This window comes from Perna viridis, chromosome 1 (genome assembly GCF_037379345.1).
Source record: "Perna viridis isolate PV_CMFRI_1.1 ecotype Kerala chromosome 1, ASM3737934v1, whole genome shotgun sequence".
Taxonomy (NCBI): domain Eukaryota; kingdom Metazoa; phylum Mollusca; class Bivalvia; order Mytilida; family Mytilidae; genus Perna; species Perna viridis.
The window spans coordinates 41,570,961-41,589,099 of record NC_142445.1 but is presented as its reverse complement, the minus strand read 5'-3'; the positions used below and the strand labels follow the sequence as shown (position 1 = coordinate 41,589,099).

Genomic DNA, 18,139 nt, shown 5'->3' with positions numbered 1-18,139 from the left:
TCAGGGCTATCATTTTCTTATTATGTCTCAATTTTCCACAGCATTTACAGCTTTTTACGACCAAAGGTAGGGGGTATATATAACCCCCAGGACTACCTCGGGTTTAATGTTTGTTACGGTATTTTAGACATTTATCAGCTGTACTTATATAGTATACGTAGATAGTGTTAATAATAAATGATATAACAATTTCAAATCAATTAAAATTGTGACAGACACATAGACCGAAAGGATACTAGTATATGCCCTTAACTCAGTTTGTACGACACTTCTAAATGGGCTTGTATGTTAAAACGTTGCATTAATTCTACATTTTCTTTTGTGTTTCTGTCTTGTGCTTACCATATGAACTTCAACCTTTTGGTTATTTGTCTTGTCTTTTCTTTGTTGTGCCTGTTGATGATCATAGGTCAGGGGTCAAGGATCTCGTAACTATGATAATCTAATGGTAGGTCAAGTAACAATGACCTTTAATTCAGTAATTATTGATAGGGATGTCCAGTTAGCATATATAGAAGTCCAGTCGGTAAAATATACTGAAAATTGTATGATCCGCAACACGTCATTGTACGGTCACAGTCCTACTTGTTTTCGTCCGTATATTTATGCGTTCCTCTTTCCATGCAATACACATTGTTTTATGTCCGTTTATCCATATTTGTCATAATTGGGTACAAAATTCCGCATAATGTATTTGATACAAATTGTCTGAGATAGTTTCATTGTACAATGTACTACACGCAGTATATTTAAACCAAACAGTCACTACATATTTTGTTTTCCCTCGATGTCAGATATTTTGCTTTGCTTTTTTATATAAAAACGGACAAGTTTAGCAAAATGCAATAAACTGTCAGAAATTGATAAAAAAAAATCCACGTTTTAAATATTGAATTATTCCTTTCCTCAGCTGTTGCATACAATAAAATCATTTCAATGTTTTGAAGCAGTTCTAGTGAGCAAGTATTTTCGACACACACAATTGCGTTCAAGGCACAGAGGTGGCTATCCTACTCGTTTTCCGTTTCATTTTGCTCGTATTTCAGACTTAATGTAAGAGTATTTACTTAGAATATCTTTGTAATTTAACATTTTCTGTTAGTAATTGTATTATTCTGACTTGAGTTTTTAGATCATTTCTATGAAGTAAAACAATCACCTAAGGATTTATCATGAAATGAGCTTCCTCTTTTGTTGTATCTGTTGAAATCTAAGCATTTCAAAGACATTTTATGATAAAGGTTATGTAATACGGGTAAGTTCTACACAACGACTAGCGCATGAAAAACGGCTTTTAGACGTCTTTATGCCGATTTTGAATTAAATAGATTAATGTTGTGATAAAACGATATCGAAATACTAAATTCATTCATTTTATATATAAAAATGTATAACGAATGCGGACGAGGTGCAGTTCTGCACGTTGTTCATTTGTGTATATTATCAATGAGGGTTTTTATTGGAATAAGCAGCGTCTGCAACTGATATTTGCCATGCCCAAAATTGAATTTTAACGTCGAACGTTATAAAATAGTTTTTTAATTGTTTTTTTTAAGTGCATGAGGCAAGACAAGTTGGTCATCTGAAGGAAGCAATATGACAATGCACTGGTTCACACTTGGTGCTACTAGGAATTCCCCATGGATATTGATAAATTAAACTGAAGCTACTTTCTTTCCAGTGGCGGATCTAGGATGGGTTCCGAAGGTTGGAACCTCCTTTAATGGCAGATCTAGGGCGGTTTCCTTGGGTTAGACTCTCCTTTAGTGTCAGATCTAGGGTGTTTTACGTGGGTTGGATCCTCCTTTTGTTGAAGAAACTGATAATTCAATACAAACATTCGAACATAACTTAGCAAGTGATAGCCGGGGATCCCCTAGACCTCAAATAATAGCCTTGTATCTCCAGGACCTCTTTTAATTTTCTGCATACCTGCATGGACCCGCCATCGCTTTCAAATGTACGTATGTTATGCTTTTGGATAGTCTCTGAGGAGTAGACATACGGCGTAGGAATTTGTTAATTTCATATTCTGCCTTGTTAGTGTTGTTTACTTAGAAGTATGTCATTTGTAGTCGTTGATTGATAAATCATGTCATTTTGGGATTTGAAGATGACAAATTATGAACTTTCGTGTATAAGTGATTTTTTTGTACGACGAATGTAATAGATAATATTCTATTTCAATTGTTTCTTTTGCTTGAAAAGATAAGGTAAAAGTTTAGATGAGCCATCGAGGAGAGACATTACGGCTTCAAATGGACGCATAATAGTGACATTTCGTCTAAAACTATACGATCTCCAATGTTAGTACATTTTTTTTTAAATTCTTCAACACCCCGTCTTAAATTTTGCTGAATTCAAATGTTTGTTTTCGCACGGAAAATCAGGATAAATATGTAGTTTATATTCGTTCAGTGTTGCATTTCTGAGGTTCATATGTATATATGTATAATCATACATGGGGAGCAAAGTATCTTCTGTTGCTGAACCACAGGCATTTGTTTCATATAAAAAATTAGTGATTACCTCCTCTTCCTTATTAAGAGATGACCACCAATTTTGTTTATATGAAACAAATGCCTGTGTGCTGAACATCGCACTCGAAATCAGAATAATGTGCCCGAGTGCGGTCACATGCCTATGGATTGTGGCACAATAAAAATCTGGCTCATTGTGTTTGACCAGTACGAAGTATAGTCCGTTCGATTGATCGTGCAAATATTCTCGTCTGGAATGCGTGAAATATCTGCTATAGGACAACATCTATTGTTCTCTGCATGTTGGAATAGGTAGAATATGTAATTTGAAAATGTTGGAATAGCTAGAAGACACCAAAACAACTACCCTCAATCAATCAATCAATCAATCAACATCGCTATTATTGTTGTGAACTGTTATACAAATATGTATATAATAAACGGGTTCTTAGGTATGACCTCTACACTCACCTGTCTGTTTGGTCTGTCATTATTTCTTGTTTTTTTTATTAAGACAAGTTTAAATTATCATTTTTACGAATAGGAAATTCTGATATATCTTTTTGTTTGTGGATACGACTTAAAGCTTCTCTAAGGATTAATATAAATTTAACTCTTTTGGAATGTTACGTCTTTAATACTACTGGAATAATTGCTGTAATTAAGTAATTATGTTTTGATATTTTACATTTTCAAGTCAATTAACAGTTATTTAAAGGACGAGAACTTATGAAAAGACCCGCGATTTCCATAATGTATTGCAAGAAAACAATGAAAATATCAAGTTATATATATTATCAGACAGAATAATGGTGAAATTTACTTAACAGTTGTTGGGTCATAATTTTATAGTGGCATGTTCAGTGCACCCTGCGTAAAATATTGACATTCATAATACTTATAAGTGACTTTGCGAATTGTCAGTATGTAACATTTGTCCCAAACTAGTAGGGAGATTACATCAGGCCCATAGAAGATAACATACATGTATATTAAAGCAGTGATCAGCTCTGGCGAGTTAGAAAACATTTTTTTTATACGTCAAGAATATCAGTCTGACACCCGTTTTTATTACTTCTATACTGTGTATAGATAAAATATCACTGATTAACGTTGTCAATCAATTAGCGAAAATTAGGGAGAGGGGACAGCCCGATACGTGAAGCCAGGATTTTTTGTCTTTCTGGCATTTATTTTGTATATATTGCTGTTTTATTGACTATTACATCGTATCTGAAATATTTTCTGTAAACTTCTTCTTTTGTAAACTACAAAAAAAAAAAAAAAACGTTCTCTTTTGTTATTTATGTAACGAAAATAAGGAACTTTCAATTAAGTTTTTAGTGTCACTATCGGATTGTAATGTTTAATAAATATGCGAACCCTATTGAACACGTGAAATACTCAATTCGATCGAAAAAAAACTTTCACAACATATGTGTTTTCAACGTTCAATCGAAATCAATTTGTTTCACAGAGGACATTGACTTGTTTGTCTGATGAGTTAAAAACGATAAGGATGTGGGGAAGTACGAAAGCTCATTGAGCTCATTTTTGTAGATTAAAAAAAGTTTTTTTTTGCGTTACAACGCGAAACTTATGCATAATAACACGAAACTTTTGCAAAATAACGCGAAACTTTCGCGAAATAACGCGCAACTTACGCGTAATAACGTAAATCTTTCAAGAAAATAACGCGAAGCTTTTGCGTAATAACGCAAACTTAACGCGAAACTTTCGCGAAATCGCGAAATAACGCGTAATAACGTGAAGCTTACGCGTAATAACGCGAAATATTTTATATACTTATGAAAACGTGCATTATGAAGACCGAATTTTGTTTTCAAATGTCTATCATTTAGTTGAAATATACGTAGCTGGGAGTTCCCTCGCTGCCATGATGGTCATGAATAAACTTCTCCTTGAAAGTGAAAGCATTTTGAATCGATGACAACCAAGAATCTATTTAGCGGCCCTCATTTTTTTATATCAAATCTTCATGGTGATCGCTATACAATCATGGGGACAGCTTGGCAATTTGTATGCCCCTGCTAAAAAAAGATATTCGGTAGCTAGCACTTATCGGAATTAATAAAACGAATGAAGTACCTTTCTGTTGTCGTTAATATTTTAGGGGTCATGACCTTTTACACATAAGATGATTGTTACTCCTATATTCTTTATTTGTATCGTTTTGTTTTGTTTTTGTGTTTGATGTTTTTGGTTTTTTTTTTCATTTTCATACTTGATATACATTTAAAAGTTTCTTAAATGACTGTTTGACCAAAAAAACATAAGTACTACTTTATATAAAGAACAAAACAGTTTTAAATCTCCCCATTTGGACCTCCAACACAAAAAGGGAAAATTGAAAATTCTAGGGAAAAAATAGAAAGTCCAAGTCCAGGCGGACAAATCAAAGGTTTTCTTCTTCCTTTATATATACAAACAAGACAAACTTTTCGCGTTAATTCGCGAAAAAAAAGATTGTTTTAGTCTACGAAAATGAGCTAAATGGGCTTTCGTAGGGGAAGTCTATAGTAGTTGCAGAAAAAATAAACAATCGACATCTACAATTGAATGCGGGCAAATCTCTGAACAGCGTCTGATTTTCACAGCTCACTCTCGTAAAGAAAAAAAATATGTCGAATTTGTGAATACGGCTAATTATAAGTCTGGGATGACATTTTTCTTTTTTTTCAAATGATGGGATAAGAGTTTTGAACGCATCATTATTGATTTTAAACCTATGTAGATGATACTAAGTTACTAAGTATGCCAAGTTGTCTGTAAAAAGTGTTGTCGTTCTTTATCGTTCCCTTTATGTCAGGTATATTTATCAGATTATTGTCTTAAACAGCAACCGATGGTCTGAATCAGTTTTATTTAGGTACGTCCGAATTTCATGTGCAGTCTGTACACACAACTACTTAGTTTGAGACTGGTAGTGTGAATTTGTTGAAGTTATTTAGGATAAATCGATACTATACGTACACTATGCCATTTTGATCCAACACGTGACATACGTTGTAGGATTTTGCTATTTTATTGCTTAAAATTGACCTGTGTCGGAGTCAAATACATGTGGAAATATTGTTTCTCTAATTTTGGTTCAATTTTCATACCGTTTGACCTCGTGAAATAAATTTTATAGTTTGAATAGCTCGGCAAGCCTCGCGATCAAAACTATAAAATTTATTTCACTCGATGTGAGAATGTGTGCTCTAAAAAGTTTTGGTATAAATCATACAGGGTCATCGTTACTATAATAGTTTCATCAAACCCTTGCACACTTCCATACTGATTGTTCCCTGAAACTCTGGTAATTTTAGAAGCGCAATCAAGCCTTCGGTTCAGGTTCCTGTATACTGTGAGACGAATGATACCACGATGCGTGCGTGAATGGAGAACCTTGAGTCAGATTTATGTCCATTAATCGTCCAATTACGGACTGCAACATTGTATAATATTTGTAATTTCCATGTAATAAATACATAATTTTCTTGATATAGTTGTAGGAAATATCGACCAAGAATAAGACATCTCACAACTAGCTATTTGTAAATTTGACTGATAGTTATATACGTTGTTTTTATACACTTGACACGTTCTTTTCGTCCTTATTAGTACATTTATACACAGAGAACATTATCGCTTGTGACGTTTGTGGCTTTATCAGTTGTTTTGACTTTGGCAAGCTAAGTGGTCAGTGGTGGATATTTGCATTCAATTTGGTTTACAAATATGATGTAGAAATTATTCATTGGGATAATATCGACAATCAAGAAGTGTTACTGAGTCATTGACAGTTTATTTCAGGTAAGTTGTTTTACGAGTTCTCGTGACAACTTCTTGCACATTCTGACAGTTATATAAGTTTTATATTAATGACATGAAGGCGCTTAAAATAAACGTACGTGTATCTAGTTAGTGAAGGGAAATTGAAAACAAATGAGACTATATGTCCTTGTTTTTTTTTTTTATACAAGAACCAAATGCTGTTAAATATGTATTTCTATCTACGTTTTTTAAAGGTAATTTTTGTTCATGCTAGTACTACGGTTTACTGGGTTTACAGTTTTACACGAAATTTACGAATATTGATGGAATTTGTTTTCTTGTTTTGCTGGAGAGGACAGCTCGAGTTGCCTATAAGGTAGATGGAGGATCTATGTATTGAATTTACGAGTGTCTGGACAGGGTGTAATTAAAACTTGAAGTGATTTGTTTCGTCTGACATAAGCCAGACATATTAAATTGTCATACTATTCCTGAAAGCAAAAAGGGGGAGGGCAAGGGATAAAGGGCCTCCCCTTATGCTTGAAATGTTCGGTCGATTATATAGAAAAACTGAAAATCGTCCAAGCACAGCCTTAGGCAGGTGGTGGTCCCCTTTTTGGAATTTCTGGATGTGCAGCTGGAAATCCGTACAATTTTCGAGGAAGAATGGTCTATATCTTTAAAATGGTCTGTCTAGGAGTGGATAATGTACGAACAGCATAATGTTGCAGTAATGTAAATAGATCTATTGAACACTCGCTACCAACAATTTGGCACCTTTTGTGTTGGGATATTGAAGCATAAAGCATTCGGTTTGACAGGCGTGGCGATAGGATACTTTTAAATGAAGAGATAAACTCTAAACAACCTTTGTATTTGAATATGGAAATGAGCAGTCCATGAACGGTTAGTATATACAGGATGGACATGGTAGTATGCTACCGTTAAATTGTAAATAGGGGATAAATGTGAAAGGTTACAGTTGTTGAAGTGAACTTTTGAGTCCCATTATGGTACAATGTGAGAGTCTACAGCTGTTGAAGTGAACTTTAATTTCATTTGATACTTTAAAGTACACATATAAGCCTTGCACTACTTACTTCTTCTGAGAAGTTACTTTGATTTAACTTAAAGTGAGGTGTAAGTACTTGATACTTTCTGCATTAATTACCAGTACGGTAGACAAACCCATTTAAATGAAAAGCATATAAGCACGAAATTTGAAAAGTTAGAAAAACCAGTGTCATGATTTGAACTTTGGACCAAAATGTTGGTTTTGCAGTACCTAAATATATATTAGGGTATTACACCTTTCACTTGTTTGACAAAGCAGGAGGTTCTAACTTCTTAGATAGATTGTAAGTATCGTAAACAAGTCCTCTCTTCAAATATTAACTTTTGCTCTTTGAGGTTGCCAATTCAGGCTTTTCTTTTTAGTAAAAGAAAACTACATACATTGTAGTATCATTTCGACAACTTCTTTGATTGTCTCGATCAAGTACCGTAACGACAGCTATCTTGTCTCGATCAAGTACCATAACGACAGGTATCTTGAACTAACTTCATGAAAGTTTAGTGTTGGAAATAGTTGGAAAATATAGTCAACGGGAATTTGATGACTAGCATAAATATTGTTTTGAACTCTTCGAAGTCACAAAAATATATCAAGTCTGGTGATTCCCTTTAAGTATATTGGGTTGACATCTTGCCTTTTTAAATTAAAATATAAGGATGTTACTCAGCAAGATGAGTTGTGGTATTCCTGTTTTAATTGTCGATAAATTTAGTTACAAAGTGTCAGTTACACATGTAATGAAATCATTTAAGACAGTATCTGCTATTATATGTCGTTTTGTGTAATACATTGTAAATGGTCATTGATGTAATAAGTTAATTCCAAATCACATTATTAAGAGCCATTATTTGTGATATTCTGAGCCACAGTGATTAATTACTTGATTTTTTGTCGGAGTTATGATATGAAGCAGTTTTGGGACATTGTCTGTCAAAAAGGGGGTGAGTATACATTGAGTTTAAGCGCAGTCGTGTATCATCTTTTATTCGGGAAAGTTTTCTCACATAACTAATAACTAATATTGGCTGGTTCTCTTGTAACTAATAACTAATATTAGCCGGCTGCATTTTAAAAAGGAAGATGTCTCTTTAGTTTCTGAATTAGACACACTTGCGGGAATTGTTATCTATCGTGTACAAGGTTTTCCGTACACAAAGCAGTTTTTTTTAAATTCATTTGTATTTTGTAGGAAAGCAAAACAATGTTAGTTATAATTAGACTATATCTGATACATGTAATATCCGTTCGTACCTCGTATCTCGTACGTTTTCCTTTTAGTAGTTTCCGTCTGTCAAGCACAGCAATTATGTACTAACTTCAATTAAAGCTAATTTACACACGTTGCAAATGTGAAAGGAACATTGAAATGCAATTAACCTTTCAAACCAAATACAAGTTAGATTTTCTCTACTTATCTATAAATCTACATAAAAGAGCTAACTTTCATAACGTAGTTTCATCCACAGTGGTTTTGTAGATAACAATTTTACTCTTATACTACTAGATGATACAAAATTCTGTTCGCTAATCACTTCCACTTTCTTCCCATCTAGATCACATTGTTGACGCACTTGTTTCTGTGTCGTGCCACCAAAAATTATTTTCCCAATTATAAATTTCTCCTTATATGATCGTGTTTTACTCCAAGCTGCCATCTTTTCCTTCATCTATACAGTATTCATTCGAACTGCAGCTCTTCTATATACATAATTCCTTCTAAACATTATTCATTATAAGATCCCCTCTCTCACCTTTCACTCCCGTCTATACAATTTACATCATAAGTCTCAATTCTCATGTTTCCCTCTATACAATATTTATCTGAAGTCTCAATTCTGAACCTTCCCTCTATACAATATACATCATAAGACTTAACTCTCATTTTCCCTCTATCAACCTAGCTCCCACCTCTTACCTTACCCTCTATTACGAATTCATCTTAAAATCAAACATAGCACTTGAATAACATAATTCACCCAATATAAGTATTCATCGAGCACCTCTTATTGTCTCCTCTAAGTCACAATATCTCTTGTTACTCTCAACACAGTTGTTACTCCTCAACACTAAACATTAACAAAATCTTGGTTCCTGTCATTCTTGTAAACTACTCTCAATACAGTTTAGACTCAAAACCTCTCTTTCTTCATATAGTATTCACTAGCGGTTTCTTCCACTTTTTCTTCCCGTAATACGATATTCACTCCCAAGTTCTCAATACTCAACACCAATACGATATTCACTTATAACTCTACATTATTCGTTCTAATTTTCTAACAATTCCTTTTTACAGTTTTTAATCTAAAGTTCGACTTCTTACTCATGGTACAGTAACAGCTCATAGTAACCATATCCCCTTGTTCTTGATACAGGAAACACCTCTACTCCAAACCTTGATACAATAACCACCTCTCCCCATACCCTTGATATAGTAACCACCTCTTCCCTGCCTTTACTTCAGTAACCAGCTCCTCTTCCGCTACCCTTGATACAATAGCCACCTCTCCTTTATACAGTACCCACATCTTCCCTGCCCTTACTTTAGTAACCAGCTCCTCTTCCGGTACCCTTGATACAGTAATCACCTCTTGTCTGCCCTTTCTTCAGTAACCAGCTCCTCCTCCGCTATCCGATACAATAACTACCTCTCTTTTACAGTAACCACCTATTCCCTACCCTTGATACAGAAACCACATAGCCCTTACCCTAGATACAGCAACCAACTCTCCTCTCCTCCTACCGTAGTTACCCTTGCAACCACCGCCACCCCTATAGTTACCACTTTACCCCTACCTTTAAAACCGTTACCATCTTTCCCCTACCCTTGATACAGCAACTACCTCTCCCTGGCATTTGATCGATGCAATAACCACTTCCCCTCTGCCTTTGATCGATGCAATAACCACTTCCCCTCTGCCCTTGATACAGCATTTGGTTTAGGTATCCACCTCTCATCGTTCATAATTACAATTTTTCCTCCGTTTTTTAATTTTTTACTCCTAGTTACCACATTTTAGTCCATGCCAGGAATGCAAAAAGTAAAAAAATAAGTCGATTAAAAATTATCTTGATAAAGTCTTGATGAAACAGTTGTAAATTTTAACGGTTTCTTTTGGAGATTTTAACTGTATGGTATAAAGAAAAATATCTTAATACATGTGTAGTCCAAATTAGATTATCATATAGCAAATTAGAAAAATTATAAGTGTCGGTCTCTGTAAGAATCAGGCAGTTGGTGAAACATGGTATAAAAAAAACATTTTCAAAGTTTAATTTGACTATTTGCACCATCAGATTCAATGAAAAAATACGAGATTTTTATTTTGGTAAATTAATTTAAATCATTGAAATGCACTGAAAACGAACATTTCTAGGGCAGACGATTTTGTCAAAAACCTAATATTTCCAACATACTATTCAAAAATTTTGCGAGGAATTCCAGTGAAGTGATCTTTTCAAATAGAGAAAGCATCCTTGAGTGAAATCATATTGTCAGGTCGGTGGGATTTTGACAAGCATGTTTCTGATTTTTTCCATTTTGCCAGATTCTTACAAAAACTTACACTTAAAATGGTAACAATGGATATATTACAAATGCTATTAAAACATGACGTAATAAGTCAATAAAAATTATTTATACAAAGTAGTTATATTTTGAAATATATGCACAAATCCAAGGACTTTAATCAATTATTTTTGGGACAATGATTTTTGTGGTTTGCTGGTTTTATTATGAATTCAAATCTCCAGCACAATTTTAATGTTGAAAACAAACAAACAGGATTAAAAAAAAATAGAAAAAAATATAAGGAGGAGCAGATTGCAACAAATTTATGTATTAACGAAAAATTAAATCTTAATCCATCAATCTAATTAAAATTAGATCTTGTTCAATCATGTCACTGCATGCAGTGACTGAAGGTCTTATGTTAATTAGATAGTGCGCCATTTGTTCAACGTGTCATAGTTTTCCTTTCCTCTTTCGTCTACCCTGGACTTGACTTTTTATGAGCAACTCGGCGGGTGTTTCTAGAAAAGCAGAGGGCGCTTATCCTACCGCTGCACCTGGTCCATGCTCCCAGTTTTCAGTGGAGTCCGAGTTGCTCATTTGCTTTTGTTACTTTGTATGTATGATTTTAGTTACTTTATGTTCTTTGTTGTGTATGTCTGTTTTCCATGTAAGGTCTTTGTCCCTGGAATGCGTTCCCTTGGTTGCTCTTAGTCCTCTGTAGTTAAGTAGTAGTCTTTGTAAGAAACATGCAAATTCTGTAAAATGTGATAAACCTCAAAAGAGGCTACATATTTTTATTTTTGTTATTAAGTTGCTTTATAGGTCTATATGATGAAATGTATAATATTCATTCCAATCGCTCTGCTCTTAGGAAATAAACCACATAAAAAAGCCAATAGTTTCTGTTGTATTTTAGTGTCATTAACAGAGTTATCTCCCTTAATTTTGAATTCTGAAGTACATTCTATATGATGTAATATTCTATGAACAAGGGTTATATGAACAGCCACATGTTACTTTCTGTTTACTGTGACATTTTAAGTAAAATATTAAAAATAAAAATATGTAGGCTTTCCAGCCATGAATCACATTTTGCATGATTCTTAGCTGGGGTACTACTTAAAGCCTGAATTTTATTTTGCTTCCTACAACACCCATTGTTCTTAAAGTAAAGATTGGCATTTGCGTGCACGCATGTTTGACTGTATTTATAGGTTTTGTTCAAATGCGCAAATCAAGGGAAATAGTATATCATTTGTGCATTATCAGATAGAGGGTACACGTCCAGTTTAATTACAGAAATTTGCACCGCTACTTATCAAAGCAATTTGTCATTACAGACATTTCAGTCGAACTTGTATTGTCCAAGACACTCTGGAATCAGTAAGTTAATTGGTTGAAAAAAAATATCAAATATTTAACCGTAGCCGTAACTGCGACAGACAAAAAGTGACAGCCATAGAGGAAGTAAAATCCTATAAACTTGTATCTGATACAATGTAGAAACATCATAAAAATCAGACAAGTATGTAAGGATAAGTGGCACACGGTAGTTTTCAAAATATAATTTACAAAAAAAATTCGTGTTTAAAATGCTCCCAAAAAGGAATTTAAAAAAAAACAATGATTGGTTATATATACCATAGTTCATCTTTTATAACTCATTTAATTTCTAGTGCTATCTTTGTAGTCCATGAAATATCTTCCTGAGAGACAATGTTCTCTAATGCTTTCTTTGAAAAGAAACCATCTTAGAAGAACAGACAGGTAATAGTCTGGAGAAGATACCATTTAGTATAACTAGTCAAGCTAAGGAACAATTAAAGTGCAATAATTTATTTTTGTTCTTCAATGGCTTTCCCTTTACGACGGAAACATTTTGCAAGAAAAATGCGAAAATTATTGATCTGACATGAATTACGTCCCCCTACTCATAGTGCATTGTGATTAAAAATAATATATCCTAAAGAAAAGTGCCAGAATCAGAGAACTTCAAATGTTAAAAATAAATATTCCTATCACGTGACACATAACTTCGAATTTTACATGGAATGGTGCCTAATAAATAGTGGAGGGGATGAATGTCACCTAGTGATGTCACGCCACTAATAAAAGAAGTTTCAATGCACTTATACGTAAAACAATGTAGACATGCAATTAAAACTTACGTAGGTATACTATTTAGTACTAGTCTATATAAAATTCAGACACTGTCTGATTTGATTTATGTTGTAGAAAAAATCCACCGAACGACTGATGCTTTTTTGGTGTACATATACTATACTTTTGAGTAACAATAGTCTTTTCAGTATTCAGATCTGTACTTTTTAGAAAATCATACATTGATATCTGACTAAAATCAACCTAATCAAACTGAATCAAGAACGGTAACTCTTGCAAAATTATATAATTTTATATCAAAATTGCAAGGACCAATTGACAAAGTTAGATCGGTTTTGTGGTATGTAAATGTTACTGAGTTTGAAATAAAAATGAATTTGGTGGATTTTGACACGCATGAATCTCACCCGGTTACAATTTTACAAAGACTGCTACTTTTTAATGTGTGAAGTGCAACAGCGAAGTTAGGAGAGAGTATAGCGTACATAACAAGTGTAGATGAGGTCCAACTAACACACATTATCAAATTTAAGCTATAACTTAACTGTGCGTTTAAGATTTTTTTCTCATTAATTTTTATATTCAGACACTAATTTAGAGCCAAACCCGGCATCGATTGGACGGTAGTCAATCAGAGCCGACGTATAATACCGTTAATTAAGGCTATAGCCTTGTATGTAAATGAGTGTCTTAACTGATGATGAAAGCTAATAGCAGAATAAATGGCTAGCAGTGTGAAAAATTGAGATATGAATACCATCACGATATAAATGGTCTACATTATATTCCAATTTGCTTAGCTATGGAATCAATGTTGCTTGGTCTTCAACTCTTGTGACGTACATGTAGTAACAAAAAGCCGATTTAAGTTATCTTCGGTGCTAGTGTTGGCGAGCTAATGAGTTAAAGGTGAAAATCGTGAAACGGATTGGTCGGAGCAGAACACGAACCCTGTTTTCTATTTGCAGTTTTGATATTTCTTTTCCATTGTTACTTGTCTCTTTTATTTCACCCCTACCCTATCTGCCCCCATTATTGAATGATCACCCTATCGGTTTCCATGGAAAGAAAAAAAGTAACAAATTATATTATTGTTTGAGTTTGAAATAAATGGTATTTTTCATCGAGTCTTTAGAATGCTTCTAAAGCATGCAGTTGTGTTTTCGTCTCGTATTCAGTTTAGTTTTATATGCTAAATATAGTCAAATAATAACTTGTATTTCTACCTTCGAGAATTTTTTTTCAAATGCTAACGCTTTAACTTGCAACCTGTCCTTTTCCAATAATATCATGGAAGATAAACTAATGGAAGTAGCATGAAATTCGGTCATTTTTGGCCGTTTTGTTTGTACCTCGGAGATGTTAGTAAAATCAATTAGTTCCGTATTTGTCAGTTCATTCTATCAGAAACCCTCTTGGGAAAATCATGAATAATCCGAAAGTTTTATTTAACTTATTGAAACTTTCAGGTTGCACCATCAAAACCTGTTCAAAAATGCCTGTGTTTTCTAAACAGTATTTTATTAAAGTTCTAACGGGGTTCGTTTTAGACTTGCTGAACTGTATCGACGTCATATACTAATAAGAATAGTCAACAGAGACCATTAATCCAATCGAAATCAAATCATTTGTCCGTCCAACTCTCGTGTGGTCTCGAGTGCCAATTACACATAAAAGCCACTGAATTACAATTTAGGAGTTTTCGTGTTTTTGGAATACTAAAACCTATGAAGCGCTCCTATATATTCATTGTTACGTCTGCCACAACGAACGATAGACGCCTGTATTGGCGGGAACGTGCCTTTGGTGAGATATTGATTATGTTATTTGCTATTGGCATTGTCTTTTACTAGTCCATATAGGGTCAGAAGTATGATGGCCATTAAACATGTCATCTTGGGATTTCACCAAAGCTTTCAGGAAGTTTGTTGATGATCTTGGAAAACATCGATTGAAGAACTGACCTGGCAACTTGCTTGATTAGAATTTACACTGAGATTTGAATAATACGACTTCGTATGAGACTCAGGAATAATGATGAAAACAGTAACTAGTACAACAACAACTAGTGACAACAAATAAAAACAAACAGAAGCTTAAACCCAAAGGAAGGATGAAAATATGCAAACTATGTCGATGAAAATATGTAACATCGAATATAATAGATAAACTGTCGATTGTTTATTTCAGGCCAAATTTAAAAAAAAAATGTGTCTTTCCTATTACCCTATTAATCATATTTTTCATCTACAATAGTGTACACTATTGTTTGGTCATTTTCCAATAAGCATTGTTTAAGTCAGAATGTTTCTCCCATAGACTCAATGTAAAAAAATAACATAATAAAAAAATCATTACCTACCTACCCTTTTTTTTCAAAATTATAATAGGAAACACATCACATATATTATTTTAGTCTTATGCAAAGTCGATCAAGGAAACTGCAACTTTCATTCTGAGAAATAAGATAATTTCAATAACGGGTTTAATTCTACTAAAATAATATACAAAACCCAAAGAATTAACAATACAAAATAAAAACAAACAGTATAATTAACGCGATTTAACGTTTTCACGTGTTTTCTAAGAGACTTCCCCTGTATAGTTTTGTTCAAAATTGAATATATGTATTGTGTTCAACAAGCAAAATTTGTAATAACATATTTAGTTCTGTCTTCATTTCTGTCTTCATCTCAATCCGCGTTTCGTGCTCCAAATTCTTAAGATACATTATCATGGGATTTTATTCTATCTATATTAGAAACGCCCAAAATCACACTTCTTCTTAAAGTGCAAAGTAACTGAAAGCTATTACTTTCTAAACAGATGCCCTGTGATGGTTGCTATTTTAAAACTCACTACGATCATATATTGGTTACTTAACAAAGTCCTTTTCTTCTAGCACTTCTGGTTTTTAATAGTGTCTATACTCCTTGATGATAAATCGACCAGACACTAAATGATAATGCATTTCAACATCGCTCTCTGAGACGCTCTTGAAACATAAATCGCCATTAATAAGACCTGAATTACTACTTGTTTTTATTATTAACATGTAATTCTTGAAATCAAAATTTTTCTTTTGTTTAAATTTAATTGTATAAGTTCAACTTTTACCAATATGTATAAGCAGATACGGAGTGTTTTCATGGATTAATGCCTTTACGCGAGTCTTCTTACTTTGTTTATCAGCATGAAGGTCTGTAAAGTGCAAATTTTAATGCTTTCATGATTCGCCGTGAATTTCTACAAACATAAAATGCTTTCTCAATGTATCAATTTTGCAGAATTTTATGAGGTACAAAACAAGTCGAGTGCACCGTTCAGAATATTCTAAGACAATCCCTAAAGTCAACTGTCATTTATATGAAGATAACCGTTATTTAGACTCGTAGTTAGTGATCATGCTTGTAATTTATAATCAATATATGCAATTCTTTCCTTTACAGTGGAAATTGATTCATTCTTATAGGTTCTAGTACGTTTTGTATTTTTGAAGGGTATGAGAGACAAGCGATTCAGGGAAGATGAGTGATATAATACACAAAATATTTGGGCAAAAACACGGTCATGGAAGTAAACACGACAGTAAATCATCCGACTCAGAGGGCTATACCAAACAACAGGCCGAATTCTGTAAGTATCTAATTAATTGATAATGCTTTAGATCAAAGATCAATTGTGTATTATTACTGCATGACCGGACTGCACCATGATTGAAGCGTGCTGAAAACGAGATACCTGTATAATCATACTGAATAGTATTATGGGCAGGTACCAACGCCAAGACTTTACTTTCGATAACGATAAACAGTAAGTCCTGGTGTACAAAAGTTTAACTTTCCTTTCGGAAATGTCTTTAGCAAGTTATAATTTCAGTAAAAGTTTGAAAAAGTAAGACGTATTGTGTTCACTTTTCCTGAAACAAGTGCATGAGGACTTTTTTTCGTCACTACTTCATTTGGGTTTACTTGCACGTAGGCTTTTTAACTTATGTTTCCATACTCCTACAACGTAAGAAGTTGGAATTCGGTTCCTCTATACCCCAACCAAGTAAGAAAATAGCTTGCGAGACAACCTCTAGCACTGCTGGAGTAACGTTTCCATAGCACTATTTACTCCTCCATTTTTCTTGTTTTTGCATATTAAGTTTTTAGTGTGATGATTTAAAATAAAAATAAAAATCTTAGTTTTGTGATTTCCGTTGCGTTTGTTTAAATATCACTAAAAATGCTACTTAGTTTGAATAAAAGAGCATATATCAATGGTAAAGTAATTTCGATTATACTTTTTTTGGTTTTTAATATACAAAAAAGTCCTTACTTTCAATATTCCAAACTGGTGTTTATTATTAGATATGAATGCCTAAGCAGCTTACTGCTATCTAAACAAGAATTAAATTGACACCATAAATATGTTCGTCCAGAGCAACTGGTGCTTGCAGGTTTATATTTCCATCATGATGCTCTATTCTAAAATAAAACGTCGTATCAAATTCCAAATCTAAAGTATTGCCTTTCGCTTTTAGTGAAAGCACTATCACAAATAGAAATTCAAGTCGATGAATTAACAGAGAAACCTAATTACAGAATTAACTGAAAAAGACAAACAAGAAAACCATATTATACATTACGCTTACTACAAAACTATATTGGTATCACAAATTTGAAAGTGTCAGATCTTCTTTGTGTTCCGTTTGTCATTTGATCATTACAAATAATCAGATATAAACGATTGCTAAAATCAAGTGGCAATTAACTAAAAGCCAAGATTATTCTCTACGTGCTTGGTTTATTGGTACTGCCTCTGATTTTCTTCTGATAGAAAGTAAAGCTATTGATCAAGGTTGCCTAGAACAGTGACACGTTTGATGGAATTTGAAGTGACTCGAATTCTAAAGGCTTAGAAGAGATTTCATTGCAAAATAATAAGAATTGACTAATTTAATTGATAATGCTTTTGCATTTTTATGACCTTGTTAAGATGTTCTTGTTATCGTGTTTGTGTTATGTGTGATGAGTTGTTTTTTTTACAAATTGGTTTTATTATTGTTGAATGTTGTAAAAAGTAGAACTTCTGCCATAAAGATTGATGCGTTTTGTAGAATCAGACATATTTAGTCTCTTGAGATTATTGTAAGGCAGAAGTACATGCAATAATCTGGAGTATATG

The 18,139-nt window shown here is 33.5% G+C and overlaps 1 protein-coding gene across 6 annotated transcripts in view; it reads left to right on the top strand.

Moving 5' to 3' along the window:
* LOC148628804 (cAMP-dependent protein kinase catalytic subunit alpha) overlaps positions 1–18,139 on the top strand; it is a 74,892-nt gene that overhangs the window by 1,865 nt on the left and 54,888 nt on the right. For 2 of the 6 annotated variants that reach the window (XM_088594838.1, XM_088594866.1), the window contains exon 2: positions 16,467–16,603. In XM_088594838.1, coding sequence (XP_088450964.1) covers positions 16,495–16,603 — 109 coding nt within the window. In that variant the 5' untranslated portion in view covers positions 16,467–16,494. Of the gene's footprint in view, positions 1–6,114; positions 6,300–7,568; positions 7,619–12,541; positions 12,614–16,466; positions 16,604–18,139 lie in introns of those variants that run through there. The other 4 variants (XM_088594828.1, XM_088594858.1, XM_088594875.1 and 1 more) reach the window with 4 other exon arrangements.